The sequence below is a fragment of the Struthio camelus genome, chromosome 6, assembly GCF_040807025.1.
Source record: "Struthio camelus isolate bStrCam1 chromosome 6, bStrCam1.hap1, whole genome shotgun sequence".
NCBI lineage: Eukaryota > Metazoa > Chordata > Aves > Struthioniformes > Struthionidae > Struthio > Struthio camelus.
This window is the reverse complement of record NC_090947.1, coordinates 7,894,521-7,910,300: the sequence shown is the minus strand read 5'-3', so window position 1 is coordinate 7,910,300 and position 15,780 is coordinate 7,894,521. Positions and strand designations below refer to the sequence as shown.

The 15,780-nt window shown below is 36.7% G+C and overlaps 1 protein-coding gene across 15 annotated transcripts in view; it reads right to left on the bottom strand.

Annotated features, from left to right (window-relative positions):
• Window positions 1-15,780, bottom strand: part of ABI2 (abl interactor 2) — a 77,092-nt gene that overhangs the window by 32,298 nt on the left and 29,014 nt on the right. For 13 of the 15 annotated variants that reach the window (XM_068948009.1, XM_068947999.1, XM_068948002.1 and 10 more), the window contains exons 2-3: window positions 11,782-11,949; window positions 3,483-3,659 (exon numbers count right to left, since the gene is read on the bottom strand). In XM_068948009.1, coding sequence (XP_068804110.1) covers window positions 3,483-3,659; window positions 11,782-11,949 — 345 coding nt within the window. The remainder of the gene's footprint in view (window positions 1-3,482; window positions 3,660-11,781; window positions 11,950-15,780) is intronic. The other 2 variants (XM_068948008.1, XM_068948014.1) reach the window with 1 other exon arrangement.

The following is a 15,780-nucleotide window of genomic DNA, read 5'->3' as shown; positions in this document are numbered from 1 at the left end:
TAGATCATAGAAAGAGTGGTTAAAGCAGAATGTGTCATGAACGAAAGATTTTCAAACTGAAACTTTCAATATACATTGATCAAAAAGCTTTTAGATTAACACGTTAAAATTAATGCTCACATATTTGCACACTATTTATTCAAGTTCTTACAGTGCTAACAAAAGCACTGAGAGCTTCTCCTTTCAGGATGGATCATGAGATCTAGGTAGACTAACTTCACAGATTAACTTATTTTAGCTTTCAAAGAACAGCCTTATCAATATCCTAGACTAATTTAAACTCCGATATATGAATTAGCATAATTACAATCAGCTGAAGCAGAATCCTCTAGAGCATTAACCAAATTTATATTCTTCCCTAGAAAATGCTGGCAGTTAACTCTTAATCTGATGCCGTGAGAAATCCGTCGAGCAAAGAGCAGGAGCAAATCATCATGTCTTGCTAGACGTGCAGCACTCTATATGGATACTGCACCAAATTTCAGTGTTTTCTAAACTATATATTAAAGGTATTAACCAACAGCAAAATACAATTTTGAAGTTTCTGTGCTAGCTTTTTGTCTTGCTGGCACCATACTATACATCTTCTACCCCCTTAATGAAATTGTTCAAAAAATAACTTCTTCCATCTGAATCCCTTCTAATTTGTTTTCAGTTCAATTAATTTAAATATATCATATTTCTTATACTTTTTGTAATGAACATGAAATATGGCAGAATCTCAATAGAGGAGCATACAGAGCAACTACCCTGATTCATCCATTCAGTTCACAAAGAGACCATAACATATCAAAAAACGTAATCTCATTTCCTAAAAAAATCTCCTGTCTTCAAGTTTAAAGTTCCGTATATCTATTTTCCACAACAGTGTCTGCTTCATACAGCTACCCAGGCAGAACCAGGTCCACCCGTTCTAGTCCAAGAGAATGGCAAATTACATTAAAGGGCTGATCAGTAGTACTGCTTATTGATTACAATGCCTTAATACAACCACATCCCCCTTTGAATAGGTCAAACTTCTCACCTATTAAGAAACCACATTGTAGAACATCTTCTCCTGAGGATAGCATCCACTGATACTTTGAATCCACTGATGCTTCGAATTTCTGAACGGTATGAATAGGTGCTCAAGCGGCTATACTACTTTTCTCAACACGGCACACAGGATTTCTTGGCCAAGGATGCTCCCTGTTTCTCCTGTATTATTCCTTGTCCAGAGTGCCATGATTTTCAGGAGTCACAAAGAATGCTTGCTACAATAGCTCTTTTATTAACAGATTGTCTTGACAGTGCATAATTCTGGGTGAAAGTGCTAGTGGGGAAGCTCTGTAGCAGAAAAGGCAGATGGAGGACAACGAATGCATACTGCGGCACTGCTATGCTAGCATTAAAATTTTAATGCTATTTACCCAATAACTCTTTCTTAGCCCTCATTTTAAGGGAAAATGCCATAGCTAAAGCAATAAACAGCTATAAATAGGCAAATTTACAGCTCCAGCCCCTTTTCTTTTAACAAGGGTTTTCATTTGCCAGCAGATGTAGTAAACTAGTCTGTATTTACTGAAGCAGAACAAAAACAGCATGTTGATGAGCACAACTGGCCGCTTTCTCCCCATCAGCAAGGGAACTGTTCTTTCTTCCTCACTGCAAGCAGGATTAACATCACTGGAACAAATCTATGGAACTCATATTAAAGATGGTATGACTTCAGTTTGTTGATTATCATTTGGCTAAGTGCATAAAACTTTTTCATTGTTTAGATAAATATAGTGCATTGTAAATACCATTTGGAAGATGTTTCAAGCATATCACAAGCATAACAAAAGGATGCAAACATCTATTTGAGTCATCATCAATTTGATGAATTATGTTCTTTTGGAAGAACATAATTCATTGCATCACAGTGGGTACGATTCCGCTATATTGAGGTAAGTGGGATACCAATTACAAGGGTTTAGAGCCAGTGCTAAATAAATTTGTGCCACAGAGCGATTAAAACTATTCTTTAATGAGTTCTAAAATAATCTCATTAAAACAAAAGTGATCATTAAAATATTAGCGACAGCAATCCTACAGGTTAATATGCTCCATCCATATCCAGAAGGAGTTCTGCTGACCTGCATAAATTCAGAATTTGTAAGAACTGGCATTAGATTTTAACACAAGAATGATCATTTCCTGGTGAAAACAGTAGTTAATAATGACGATTTGTTTTTAATTACTATTGCAAGTCAAGATAAGAGAGTCATTTGTCTTTTTTTAAACCTGATTAGAGCTACAAATTGAGGTTGACTCTTTTGCTAAAAAATGGGGAAAAAAGACTTTCTGTTAACTGACAGGATGTTGAGAAGACCTTGAGTAAAACCACTCTGAAAAGATGTTTAAATAGGACCGTTCAGGACTTGAATCTTAAGATTTTGGTTAAATGATCCATTGTCATTTGAATGACTATCCAAAGCAGATAGTTCAAGTTGAACAACATAGGTATTCCAATGCAGTTTGGCGTCAAGCAAAAGAAATTCTGGCGTATTTTGACTGGAAGAAGCATCTTACCCTACAGCTACTTAGAAGGTTTACAGATTTGTTAGTTTGTCATGTAAAAATGACACCGCTTTGTGTTATTTACCTTTCTTCTCCTGGAACTTTAATACTGTCAGTGTTCTCATTTCCATATTTGTTTTCCTGGCAGCACAAGTTAACAATAAGCTCACATCTGCTAAGACTGTGTTCACATTCAGGACATGCTTTTAAGAAAGGCATATCTAAATTTGCATGTGACGTTACTACCGTTGCGTACACTGAGCTAATACTTGCATACAACAGCACCAGTTGCATCTTAATCTGCACTTTTCCCTGAAATTCCTCCTTTTTTCTTAGTCTTAAAAGGCAAAACCATCTGGCTTAGAACTTGGCAGGAAAATTCCCATTCGGAAACTCCATAGGGCACACGAGTTGTATAGAGCTCACTTTAACAAAGCACATCACAGGATATGGGTATAACACACACTGCCAAAAAGAAGAGAAGGGAGCAAATGATACTTCTTATGCAAACCCTTTCTTCAGGTGAGCTCCAAAGTAAGTCAGCGGCAATTACAGCTGGATCATACTTTGTGGTAGAAAAGTGACAGCTGGTCATTGGCCTTTCATTACTTAGGTATACCCTGGCAACTGATTCAAACGAGATCAGCAGCATCACACAAATAGGTATTTTAGCAGCACCTTAAAGGCTGAAATCCATAGTCCCAAATATCCTCAGAAATAAGATTCAGTGGGTTTGCAAGGTTTAGAAACATGGAGGCAAGGGAAGGAGAAGGGGCAACTGGAAATTGGGCAGAATTCCTCCTACGTGTATAGACACACTGGGAAGATAAACCATGCCAGGTAAGGAGAAACTGGTATACTACCATGAAAAACATCAGGTATTTTGAAAATATACAAAGACAAAGTATTTGCAGTTTGGCTGTTTTAACAATGTCACCTACCTTCACTCCATGTCCAATATCATCTAGAATTGTATAATCAATAGGTTTCCTGATGTAGCGAACTGGTCGCTCCAGGTTAGCTGGTGCAATGATTTTGTGAGTTCTTGAGGTGTTTTTGTTTGTAGTCAAGATACCAATTTCTCTTCTAGCAACTTTCTCTTTGTGAATGTCCACCGTCTACAAAAGACGTAGTGTATTTACTAACAGCGGTAGGCATTTGAATACAGAGTTAGTATAAAAAATTGAATCAGTTCCAACGTTTTGCAGATCTCGGTATATTGTGATAAACATACCACTACATGTATTTTCTTACATCATCTTTCTTCAGTTCACTGTTGAACTTGTTACCTTCTCTAGACTCACACGTATAGCTGAGGGTTCTTTCGGTTTTCTATCACTCTCGTTCTTTATAATGCAGTAAAACTTTCTCCTGTCCATTCTTAGTAGGTTCCATTGAATTATTGACACTGATCTATACCATTCCTTTCTAATTTTACAATTGCTCTCTAAGCAGGTCGTTGAAACAGCGTACAACTAGATGAAACATAAGTGTATCTTCTCAAATCCTAACTTTTATGACCTGCAAAACAAACCATAAATAGGTTTTCTTAGGTTGTAAAACAGTTTGCTAAACTAGGACTGGCAGTCTTATGAGAGAATAACGTTTCACTCAGACAAATCAGACAAGATTATTTCAGTCTTTATAAACGGCTCATTACAAAGCAATGATTGGATTTCAGAAAGCGCTCAGTACTAACCTAACAGTACGCACAGTGAAGTCAACGGTTAAACACAGTGCTTTCACTAAGAATGGGTAAAGCCAACATTGAAAAAACCTCCCTTCACATATTGCAATGATTACCATAGGAGAATATTTAGTGCAAGGAAAAACCTAATGAAAATTCATTGTCTACACACATGTACTTAAGTCTCGTTTGGGAAGAGGCCTAGGAAAAAAAACGTTACCAAAAAAGATCATCCATCTTTGGCAGGACAGAAATTCTTAAATGCTGGGGTTCCTCGTGTCATCTAAAACAAAAATGTTTCTTTGCTCACAATGCAACTTTCCTTACAAGAAATTTCCCAGCATTTTAGCTGCAAGCTAAAAAAAAGTAAGAAAATACTCAGAATCACCATCATTAGGATTTCTATTGATTTGGACATTCATAACGTTTCTTATTATCATTTCAGTAACCGTGAATGGTACCAGAAAGACTTTTCACAGTTAAGCAAGAGAGAGGCTCTGCAGTAACTAAAGACTAGGTACCAATGAGAACTCATTTTCATAAGACAAGTTTTATGAGTTTTAATTTTCTGGGGCGGGGGTTGGGGAGGTGGGGTTGGTTGTGCACGCTGTTTTATCCTTTTGTTTGTGCTACAGGTAGCAAAACAAGTAAAACGGAGCCTGTGTTATCTTGTGTGATCATCAAGACCTTAAAGAAAAAAAAAAAAAGAAAAAAAACATTTCCAAGGAACTGCTTCTTCCAACTCTTTACAGAAAGGAGGTTTTCACAAATACCATGGGCATTACATGCAGGTTTAAATCACTATCTATCAATATTACCCAAAATTTTCCACCAACGTGTTTTCATTTTTTGGTAGTTTTGCTAAACTTTAAACACTGAACAGAACTTCCTCATGCGTATTCCTACCACCTCCAGTACGACCTTACTAGAATTGGAAAGTTTCTGATGAAATAGCACAGCTATTTCTTAAAACAAAGCTACAGAAAAATACATTATTCAAGGTCCAAAAATGTTGGCAACCCTCTCTTTGAAAAGCTCAAGTTTGTTGAGTAATGATCTGAAATTTAATAGGGATGATTAAACAATCTGGGACACATCTTCCACCACCCTCACAAAAACCCACCCTATTGTCCAAAATACAAACCTTTGCAGAAATTCAGAGTTCATATAAGCTTAATTATAATAACTAATAGTTTAGCAAATAAACTGCTCCCCAACCAATTCTGTCAAAGCCCTTCCTGAAGTTCCCACTGATGACCAGGTCTATGTACCTTTCCTCAGTGCAACAGAGCAGATCAGTATCTTCACAGCTCTTATGGCATTACTGCTTGTACAAGCACCAGTGCAAAAAGAGCACATAAACATACTCCATTGCACAGTACCAAAAATGTACCACTCTGAATCAAGGTGAGATTCAGTATTTTATCTTTCGTCGCATGTTTTTATCCCTTCCTTGTGCCTGACCTTTGCTTCTCTGGCATAGCGGAAGGAGACATTCCGGGAACAAGTGGCAGTTGTACCAACGAGGCTGTCTACAGAATCCTCACCTCATCTGCTGAGGTATTAGAAAGCACGTGCTCTTTTGATAACCTAACAGTATTCACTGCAACAACTCACGGGACAATCTCATGTTTCATATACCTGAAGAAATCAAGCCCTGCTCTTATCACAGACTGGATCTGTGATCTAGACACCTCACTGGAGAGCTGCAGAAACATTACACTGACAATTGTATGTTCTTTATCTTACAGGCCTCAGATCCATTCTAATATGTTAAACATCCCCAGCTACAACAGCAGTGCTATGAATCTGAAAGGCTGTAGGATGTTTCATATATACTGAAATGTCAAAATCTCATGGGTCTTAATGTGGCCATTCAAACTGGTTTATGCCTTGGAAACGTCCACGGTTAAACTCTCAATGCTCCAATTCTAATTTTTTTCTGATTCGTAGATGGAAGATAAATCAGTGCAGTGTTGGCAAGATTATTTCTTCCTTGCCCTAAAGTTCAAGTGCTTGACCTCTGCAACCTTTAATCATGTTCTTTCAGCATTTTATTATGCAATTATCTAAAGATATAATGTGACTGCAGATATTTAATGCACATATTACTGTAGCGATGGTATCTTGGCACTGTGCAAACTTGTTTCCATGAATGAAAAGTGGGTTTTTAATTATTAATAAGAGCTATGAGTACATCTGGTTTACTTAAGGAATAGAGTGATCAGTGAGGCATGCTTACAGTAATAAACAATTAAATTCATAAAAACTAATTAAAAGCTGAAGCTCAAGTAATGGGAATTCTGTTGCATGATAATTCAGGATAGCTTCTTTATCTTTAACACCTATAGAATGAGTAAGGCTGTTAAAATGGTACCCACTTCTAATAGATACTCCCAAAATTCTATTGAAAAGTATTGTGCTGGCAGGCTTTTCAAAAATTTCATTCTCTACCTTAGTAGACTACTGGAGTCCTAAGATCTTAAGACATCTATAAAACAGCAAAGAGGAACACTGAGGTATTTGATTACCAGAGAAAGGAGCAAAGATTAACCTACTATTAAAGAAAATGAAAATATTTATCCTTAACACGCAGGTAATTATTGCCTCTAGCACTGACATTAATACCTTACACAAGACAGGAGGGCAGAGGGGATGCATTCTGCTCTTCTATAACTTAAATCACTGTTCCCTAATAAGACATTTCAGATTACTGCCAATGTTGTTACGTAACTTTTCCCGTAGCTCCATGAACCATGGGCAACACCTTTTAGTTGACAGCACAAAGTTTGTTAGAAATTAGGCTCATTACTACCTTCTTTTGATATGTTTTCCAAAACGCCTACAATAAGGTAAAGGCTAACTTAAGGGGGAGTTGTGTGTGTGTGTGGGGGGGGGGGGGGGGGGGATAAAGTATAAACCACTTTTTTTCTGTTAGGAATTTTCTGGACCATTTTGAACTGTCAAACTTCTATACTGAATTCAGCAAAAATAGCCTCAAGTTTTGTAAAGATTAAAAACAGTGAATACTTTAAATCATTTCTGGGATTACCAAATTAAGAGTATTCATCACTTCACCTAATAGTCCCTGAGATCACAGTTTTGAGAAATATACTCTTCTAGCTGTAAGTGAAACTTTTCAGAGCATTAAGTTAGCATTTTGAAAGTCCAATCTGTGGTGAAACTACAGAAATAAAACTCTCCGGAAGTCCTGACTGTTTCCTATTTCTCAAAACATTTTAATTTAAATTTATAATTTATTGTTCAGTGTGTTAGTCAAGGCTTTTAAAATACAGTCTAAAAAACCTTAGGAGAAAAGGCTGGTTAAATACAATGTTGCTCGATGTTGTTTTTTTTAAATCTAATCTGCTGGATTTTAAAAAAAACGAATACAAAAATTACCTTGACAACTGGATTACTGCTTTAAGATAAGTAACTGTCCAAATCTGACCTCTTAGAAATGTGACATATTAGTTGCTTCAACTCAATTTTTATGTATTTTATACACTGAGAAAGAGGTTATAATGATACTAAGATGCTGAAAAGCTATCTGCTCCCTACACTGCTAATATTCTACTGTGAAAAACTAGATTTGCATTGTCATTTTCGAAGGATTGTGGCTATTCTTACAGCTTGTAAGAAAAAGACAACTGAAAATATCTCCAAGCCTTTCCTGATACATCAAGAGAAAGTCCAGCTGAACTTCCCTGCAGAGAACAACCAGCTCACATATGCTGTTATAATTAAACTAAGCATCATATGCTGACTACAGAAAAGTTCGGACCTGCAGGCTGCTCAGTACCTATGAACTGCTCTGATGGACAGTGTCATAGGGAACAATTTCTGCAAGAACTGGACGAAGCAGATTTCTCCATCATACAACAACATTAAAGAGAATTCATCGCTATTACTATATTAGAACTCTGTGATGATTGTTTATATAATTAGCAGCAGATAGTTTTCAGGTTACCTCATTCCCTAAGAATATTTTATAACTAAACCTGACAAAAATAATTTCTCATCACGCAAATGCTGAAACCTGAAAATCTGCCAGATTAATTTAAAGAATATTATCAACATTATCAACATTTCACAGTGTTTGCCAAGTTGAAAAAAATAAAGCAAATGCTTTAGCAAGTATAAATATTTATACAGATGATCTGTATTTAGGTTTTAAGCTTTCAGCCAAATATGAAACAGAGCGTACCATCTAGTTCTGGACAAAGTTCAAGAAGGCAAATAATTCTTCAGCTTTCAGACCAAATCAAAGTAGTTTTGATTTTTAAACCAATAGGATTTAATCACTTGCATAAAAATAGTTTCAATAGTAGTGATTCCCTTATTCAGGACCTATGTATAATCTGAAAAAACACAAATGATTATCAGCTTCCTTTTCAGTACTTTGATTAAGTTGGCATATAGTAAGAAACATAGAAAGTGATATAATTCGGCATCTATCAACGAACAGAAAACTAGAATATTTTATCTTCTAAAGTTAATCAACTCTCTTCAAGCCAGAGCTACATTTGAACAAAAAAAGGCACCGCTGAAAAAGTTTTCTTACTAAGAGTCAAACGATTTTGCTCCCTTCTTTGGGGAATACGTGGAAAACTAGAACTCCAATTCAAAACTCAAAGCAGGACTACACATCCAGATATCATAACTTGCACTAGTGTTTTCTACATTTAAACATCCATACCAACTGAACAAAGTATTAACGCAAAAATGCATAATTAAATATGTGTGGATGGTAGTTAGGAGTCTTATCTGTTCTAACTACTGACGTCATTTCAAGTCAGACTGCCTGAAGTGATAATTTGGCTTTTTAGCCATGAGGCTGTTTAAGTGGTGCTAGAAACAGTACACTAAACTTGGCACCCAATGTGAAAAAGACTGGAGAAATCGTCTGCAGGTTAGGCTTGTTTCAGGATAAGAAGTATAATCAAAGTTCCTGAACAGATATGGTTTATTACATACAAGCTATGACAAAAGGAATAAAAAATGTTTAAAGGAAAATAACCATTGAAATTAAGAGAGAAAATATAGCCATATAAAACAATAGCATCACGGGATGAACCCATTTCCAAACATGTTACATTCAACTTTTAAAAGTTCCTTGGACCAAAACACACACGCACACATACACGCACACGTGTGTGTGTGTGTGTGTGTGTGTGTGTGTGTGTGTGTGTGTGTGTGTGTGTGTGCGCGCGCTACCCAAAATTCAAAAATAGTCTGCTCCTCTGATATTATTCCTCACATGAAGGCTTGGTGAGCATCCTACATACAGATGATACAGTCTGAATAACAACAACACACTTTCACAGCAATATAAAAGGTTTTTTTTTTTTTAAGTCAGAAATATTTTTAGATTTGTTTTGTTGTACAAGTGCAGCGTGTGCATTCTGACAGATATATCTCCATTGGGTATTGGGCACTGGTAATTTAATGGTCCATTTTAAATAACTACCCATTTTGCATAGGTATCAATTCTACCTATGTACCAAAGACAATCTGACCTCACATCTCAATGTACATAAAACTCAGCTTCTCAAAAGGAAACAATTAAAAATTCCATGACGCTTCTCCCAAAAGCTGCTTTGCACAAACTGTATGACAAAATAAATTTTTTGCACCTATAAAAATCTGGTAGAAACTGGTGAGTCTGAATGAAAATGTTTTTTCTTAATATACTGTCTTTTGCATCAGGCTCTCAAATAATTGAAATACTTATCAACTGGCCCTAGCCTGCCTGCCGAGAAGAGTATATATGTGTATGTGTGTGTGTACACATGTGTGTGCGTGTATGTATTTATATACACGTATGTGTGTGTGTGTATACACACAGAGCATATATATATAGCACGTAAGTATACACATACATACACAAATACATATAAGATGTGTGTAACAAAATAAAATTTGTGGCTTTGGAGGGAAAAAAAAATGATTTGCCCATAGATTAACAAGAAGCAAGTAGTAGAAGAAAACTTTTTAGTTTATTTCTGAGCAATCAGTTGCATGAAATAACTGAGCCAATCTAATAGCACAGTGCCATCAGAAAGAAAACTCTAACACCCCCCTCCCCCTTTCTTTGCATCTGCTCTAGAATTGCTCAGTGAACCAATTCAGCTCGTTAACCTAGAATGAAGTTATTCACTCTGCTGGGCCAAATCACTGCCAGCTTAGCAAGCCTTTCAGCACCAGCAAGTTAACAGATGAGTTCAACCCATTCTATAGAAACAACTTCAACTTTCAGAGAATTTTAAGAGTGATCATTCACAAGACAGAAAAATAATAATCTGTCAAGTAACTGTAAAGGATATGGCAGCCAAGTAAAACACTCTGAATACTAAAGAGAACATATCCACCAATTGTCTTTGACTCATTTACAAATATACATCATACTATTCTGATCTTTATTACCTTCTATCCTGTTCGGGTGTTGCTTCCTCTTTCATAATACTGTGTCATCCTCAGAATCCATTCACCCTTTTCCCCTCTTCCAGATCTGCATACTGTTTAACTACCTGCTTATTTCCTAACTTACGCAGCTCCCAATTGCAAATGGCTTTCTAAATAGCACATTATTCTTTTCTTAATTTGCATCATCATCATATGGAGACCAAGAAATTTAATCAGACTTCTAGTAGCTAAAAAGTATTGGTCAAAATAGGACACAAAATGGACTGCATATCTCTGTCTTCTAGACACTCTCAGTAATGAAGCCAACCAACTCTCCAGGAAATGAAAAAACAGAATGCGCTGCTTCATTGCTCTTACTTTCTCCTTTTAATCCATCACTGTCACGTAAGCCTCCAATAAATCTATTCTTTGTCTTCAACCCATTCTGGCAGTCAGAACTCTCATCAGCGTAATGGCAGAAAACAAGTTCTCAATATCAGTAGTTTAACTTACTGCTGCTCAGAAAAACTGCAAACCACGGCAGGAGTTGTAAAGCTATACACAAACATGAGACAGCATCATTTCACCTTTTGTTCATGTCATTGCAAAGAACACCTTAAGAAAAGCCAGAAACAAAGTATTTTTGCCATCTATGCTTTTGTCATCAGATGTCAGTATCACAGCAACAGGAAAAGTAAAAAGATGACAGGTGCAATTTTCCACTGTCCACTTCACACTTCTCCTTTTAATTTTAAGTGCCTGTAGCCATTTAATAGCAAGCACAGGAAGCCACCAAACAGGAGTTGGATTAGTTAATCTGCCCCTCAGCGTAATATTCTGAATTTCCCATTAGCGGTTTTCCTGTGCTTTTCACTTCATAGGCAAAATGGAACACCCTCCCAAGTAATAAACAGGTCAAGACTACATTTAATCTCTTATCCTATGTAAAATGCTCGCACTAACCCAAATAAAAATCACAGGAAGAGACCCTTCCCAGATTTAACATGAAAAGCAACACCTCCCTCTGTTTTAAGGGCAGCTATGTTTCCTCATTCCCAAAATATCAGGTAAGCCTGGCCCAGGAAGAATTTTACGCTTGCTGTACAATTTCAAGAATCAATTGCCAAAAATCAGGAAAAAAGTCTCACTTGTGAAATATGGTTGATTGAAGATTCCATGCGTCGAAGCTGGGATGCCTGGATATCCAGCATTTGGAGAACATTGTTGGCCAAAGTGTTGATCAGATAGGCTACGCTTGCTAATGACTGGGTTGTGTAGGCTTTGGTTTCTTCTAGGGCTCGCTGCTTATCCGCTGACTAAAAACAGAAATAAAGGTTTATTTAGTAAAGTCTCTCAGCCAAAAATTTTCCAAATGAACTCCTTTTGCCTCTCCTTAAAGGATGAGCATTTCTAGATGTCAAACTAATTCTACATTAAAATTATCATTTTTCTTCCTTTACAGTTCTTCATGACACGAAAGATATTAACTTTGTATATTAACAAATTCTACATTTTATAAAAGGAATTAAGCTACTATACATGCTGATCATTTCCAGAAATACTTAAAGTGCAACATCTTATATTGCATTTTAGCCATAAACTTCAAAAGCACTCTGAAATACTTAACACACTTTATGTGATTTGTTTATCCAATGAGATACAAAATGCTCTTGTTACAGAATTAAGGCTTCTTTCTAAACTTTGTACTTCAATTAGACCTCGTAAGTGCTTGCAACGATCTGCCAAATACCATATTCTTCAACTCTCCCAATTATTTAAACCTCATTATTGCCACGAATGGCCATTAAAAAATGGAAGTGCTTTGTCATAATGAATGAACTACAATTACTCCCCTAAGAATTAAAATGTGAGAGGCATCATTTTTAAAAAGAACAAGTACACACTCCATTTTCAAACATGCTTTGTGCTTTCCTACCTTGTCAATATTGTCTTCTATGAAGAATTACTATGATTCAATTTTCTAGTAGCAGGGGACTTAAAAATATTCAGGCTATCAAGGCTAGTAGCAGTTAACGTACATTTTAAGCAACATTAGAATTAATAAGCTAAGAGTTTAGACTTCAGGGTTGTTTCTCACAGGGTAATAGTTAACATCAGTAAAACCTAATTTAGTAGAAAGAACACAGCTTAAAGCACTAGTAAAACATACGACTGAGATGATACTTGGTTTCCAGTTTTTTAGGCTCTGGAACACACTGAATTTCGCTTAGGTGATGTTTAGCCTCCTCACAGTCTGACTGCACTGTTTCTCAAGCAACAGCTGACAAGTGGTCTCTACTCCCACCTGCCGTTATCATACTACAGTTCGTAATTTCCTTTTCTCTATACGTGATTCAGGCAGGCTGGATGTCAAGACACAAGAAATATGCTCTTTTATTAGAGAGGGAAAATTAAGTAACTCTACATCTTTCAGTTGAGTCTATGATCCATTTGGCCATACGTATTTTAGGGAAATGCTGAAAGGAAATATATCCTTACTTCAGGAAAATCATTCTTACAGCTCGAGACACTTCCTGAGGCCCCACACTAAGAACTTTAAGAGCAAAACTGGTAACTTTCAAGAAAAATACCCATGTCACTACAGACAGAAGAGGGCTTGAGGTAAGTCCCCATAGCAAAGATACTCAATATTTTTTCTTTCCTGGCAGCCTTCTGTGTGTCTACTCACAATGATGGTTTCCTGGTTGACCTGCTAGCTTCCCTTCTTCTCACAGGCCAGACTGGTATCCCTTTCTATTCTGAAGGAATAATGCTATCCCCAGACCCTGTTTAGGAACTCATGACTTCTGTCCAGCTGGGTAGCATGTGTTTTATATAAAAGAGCTCAAACTTAGTATAAGGACTCCCATATGAAGGAATACAGAGCTCTCTGCCTCCACTTTCGCACTGTTGGCTTCTAAATGCAGTGAAAACTCTTCCCCTCTCCCTGCTCATATAACTTCAGCTCAGTGTGCAAACATCACTACAGCAGGCATACACAAAGGACACTTTCACAGCTATTCAGTTTCTGAATAGCAATAATAAAAATGACCAGAAGCGCGTCAGTTTTGCTCTGCAGCTGCTGACCAAGCCTATTTATAGAAGCAGAAACTGCTGATTTACATTAACACAGTGTACATCCAGAATAGCTGAATAGAAGCCAGGAAACACAATTTTGTCATTAATAGCCAAAGTGTTTGAGAACAAAAGGAAGACACTCTATCATTTTAGAAATTATGAGCCTCTGCTATGTACGACCTTACTGCCTAAAGAAGCACAAATGTGAATCTACATTCAGAGCTAGTCTTTCCGCTGATGGAACCTAATAGCTAAATTGAAGTCTCACTCAGTTACGCCAATTCAAATTAACAAGCAACTAACCTGTCAGTGTTCAAACACAAAAAAAACTTTCACAAAACAACAATCCCATAAACACATCTGGAACTAGTATTAGCACAAAAACCCTTTTGACTAAATGCTCCAGTTTGTGCATTTTGCTGATGACCTGAACAAGTGCGTTTTGCTCTGCATGGCTTTATACAAAACCTGAAACTCTCTGAAGCAAACTCAACTCATGCTCAGCACAGCAAAATGAATGTTCGAGTTGTCTCCTTGTACACTGTAAGATGCAAAATGTGTTGAATTTTCAAATTAAAATCAGCATTTATACCTATTGTCAAGCCACCTCACAAGAAAATGTTTTTATTTAATGGCAGCATTTGAAAATAATCAAGTTTACCCTAAAAATTTTCAAGAGAGTCGAAAACTTGGGTCTCCCAGAACTAACAGGAAAAACAGTCTGGAATACTTACAGCATGTCAGAAGTTCCCCTGTGGGGTTATAATAAGGCACGCCAATTCACATTTAGCTTGGAACGATAAGCAGTGCTTAATATTAAATATCTAACTTTTTACTTTTAAAAGCAGATTTCCACAGAGGGTATTTTACCATACACTCCTATGTAACCAGTTCCCCACTCACCCTCCTGAAGGATGCCAAATTATATTGCTAGCAACTGCTGCCATGCTCAAAGAGATCAAATGATTTAGAGAATTAGATGGTACATTGATTACTACACCTGGGTATTCTGTGCAACTAAGCAGTATCTTTAGTATCTGCAAAAAAACTCATAATTTCAAGCTCTCAGAAAGTCAAATTTAACTATAACCCTCCTCAGAGTAATTTGATACTCTGTGATTTTAATTCATGACGGATAAAGGATTTAGATAAAGTCTGTCAACCTTCAGAACACCAAAATGCTTCATACCTGACCCTAAGGCAAGCAAAAATTATTTCAATATCCACACCTACAAAAATTCTCTAGTTAAAAGATGACTATCTAGTTAAATGCTGACTGGGCCCCAACCAAACTGATAACGTCCCTACAGCAGTTTCAGTGCTCTATGGACTACTGTTTCTGTATAGAGTATTAAAGACAAAAGAAACAATATTCTGCTGAGTCCTTTACAATAAAACAAAGACTCCTCACTATGAACGCTTAAGGATATCAGCCAGAGACCCTGAAGCCCTTCAGTTCTCAGATGTGTTGCAGTCAGCATGATCACAACTACGTTTTCAGTGCCCTGACCTAAATTAACCTTCCAGGAAACAAACCACTGAATATCTCACCATCTAAAGTTTTAAAATATTTTTAGTTTAGCACTCATGCACATAAATTTCTGCATGCCAATACAAAAAATGGACATCATAACACAAATACACACTACTCTTCAAGTAGCAATATTTACAGAAGAATATATTTACAAGAAGTAAAATTTGATCTATATTTTTTCTTGGCTATGAAATTCAAGATATCAGAAGTGTTCTGACAAAAATTTCTTCTGCGACACTGCCAACCTAGGCAGCCTCTAATTCCTAGTCCTATGCCATCCGTTCAGCTGTGACAGTACTGTATTCGTAGGACCACATGGGTGGAGTGGGTAATTAATCCAGTTCACACCCTAAGAAACAAATATTTATTGTAAGGGCTGATCAAGTCCACGATCTGGTCTCCACCACGCTAACCTGCAAACAGTTGCTTTAGCAAAACTGACGAGGTGACACCGAGCAAAAGCAAATCAGGTTTGCTGAATTACGGTTTGAACAACTAATTGTGATATTATAAAGACTCAGGTTCTAGTTTCTTT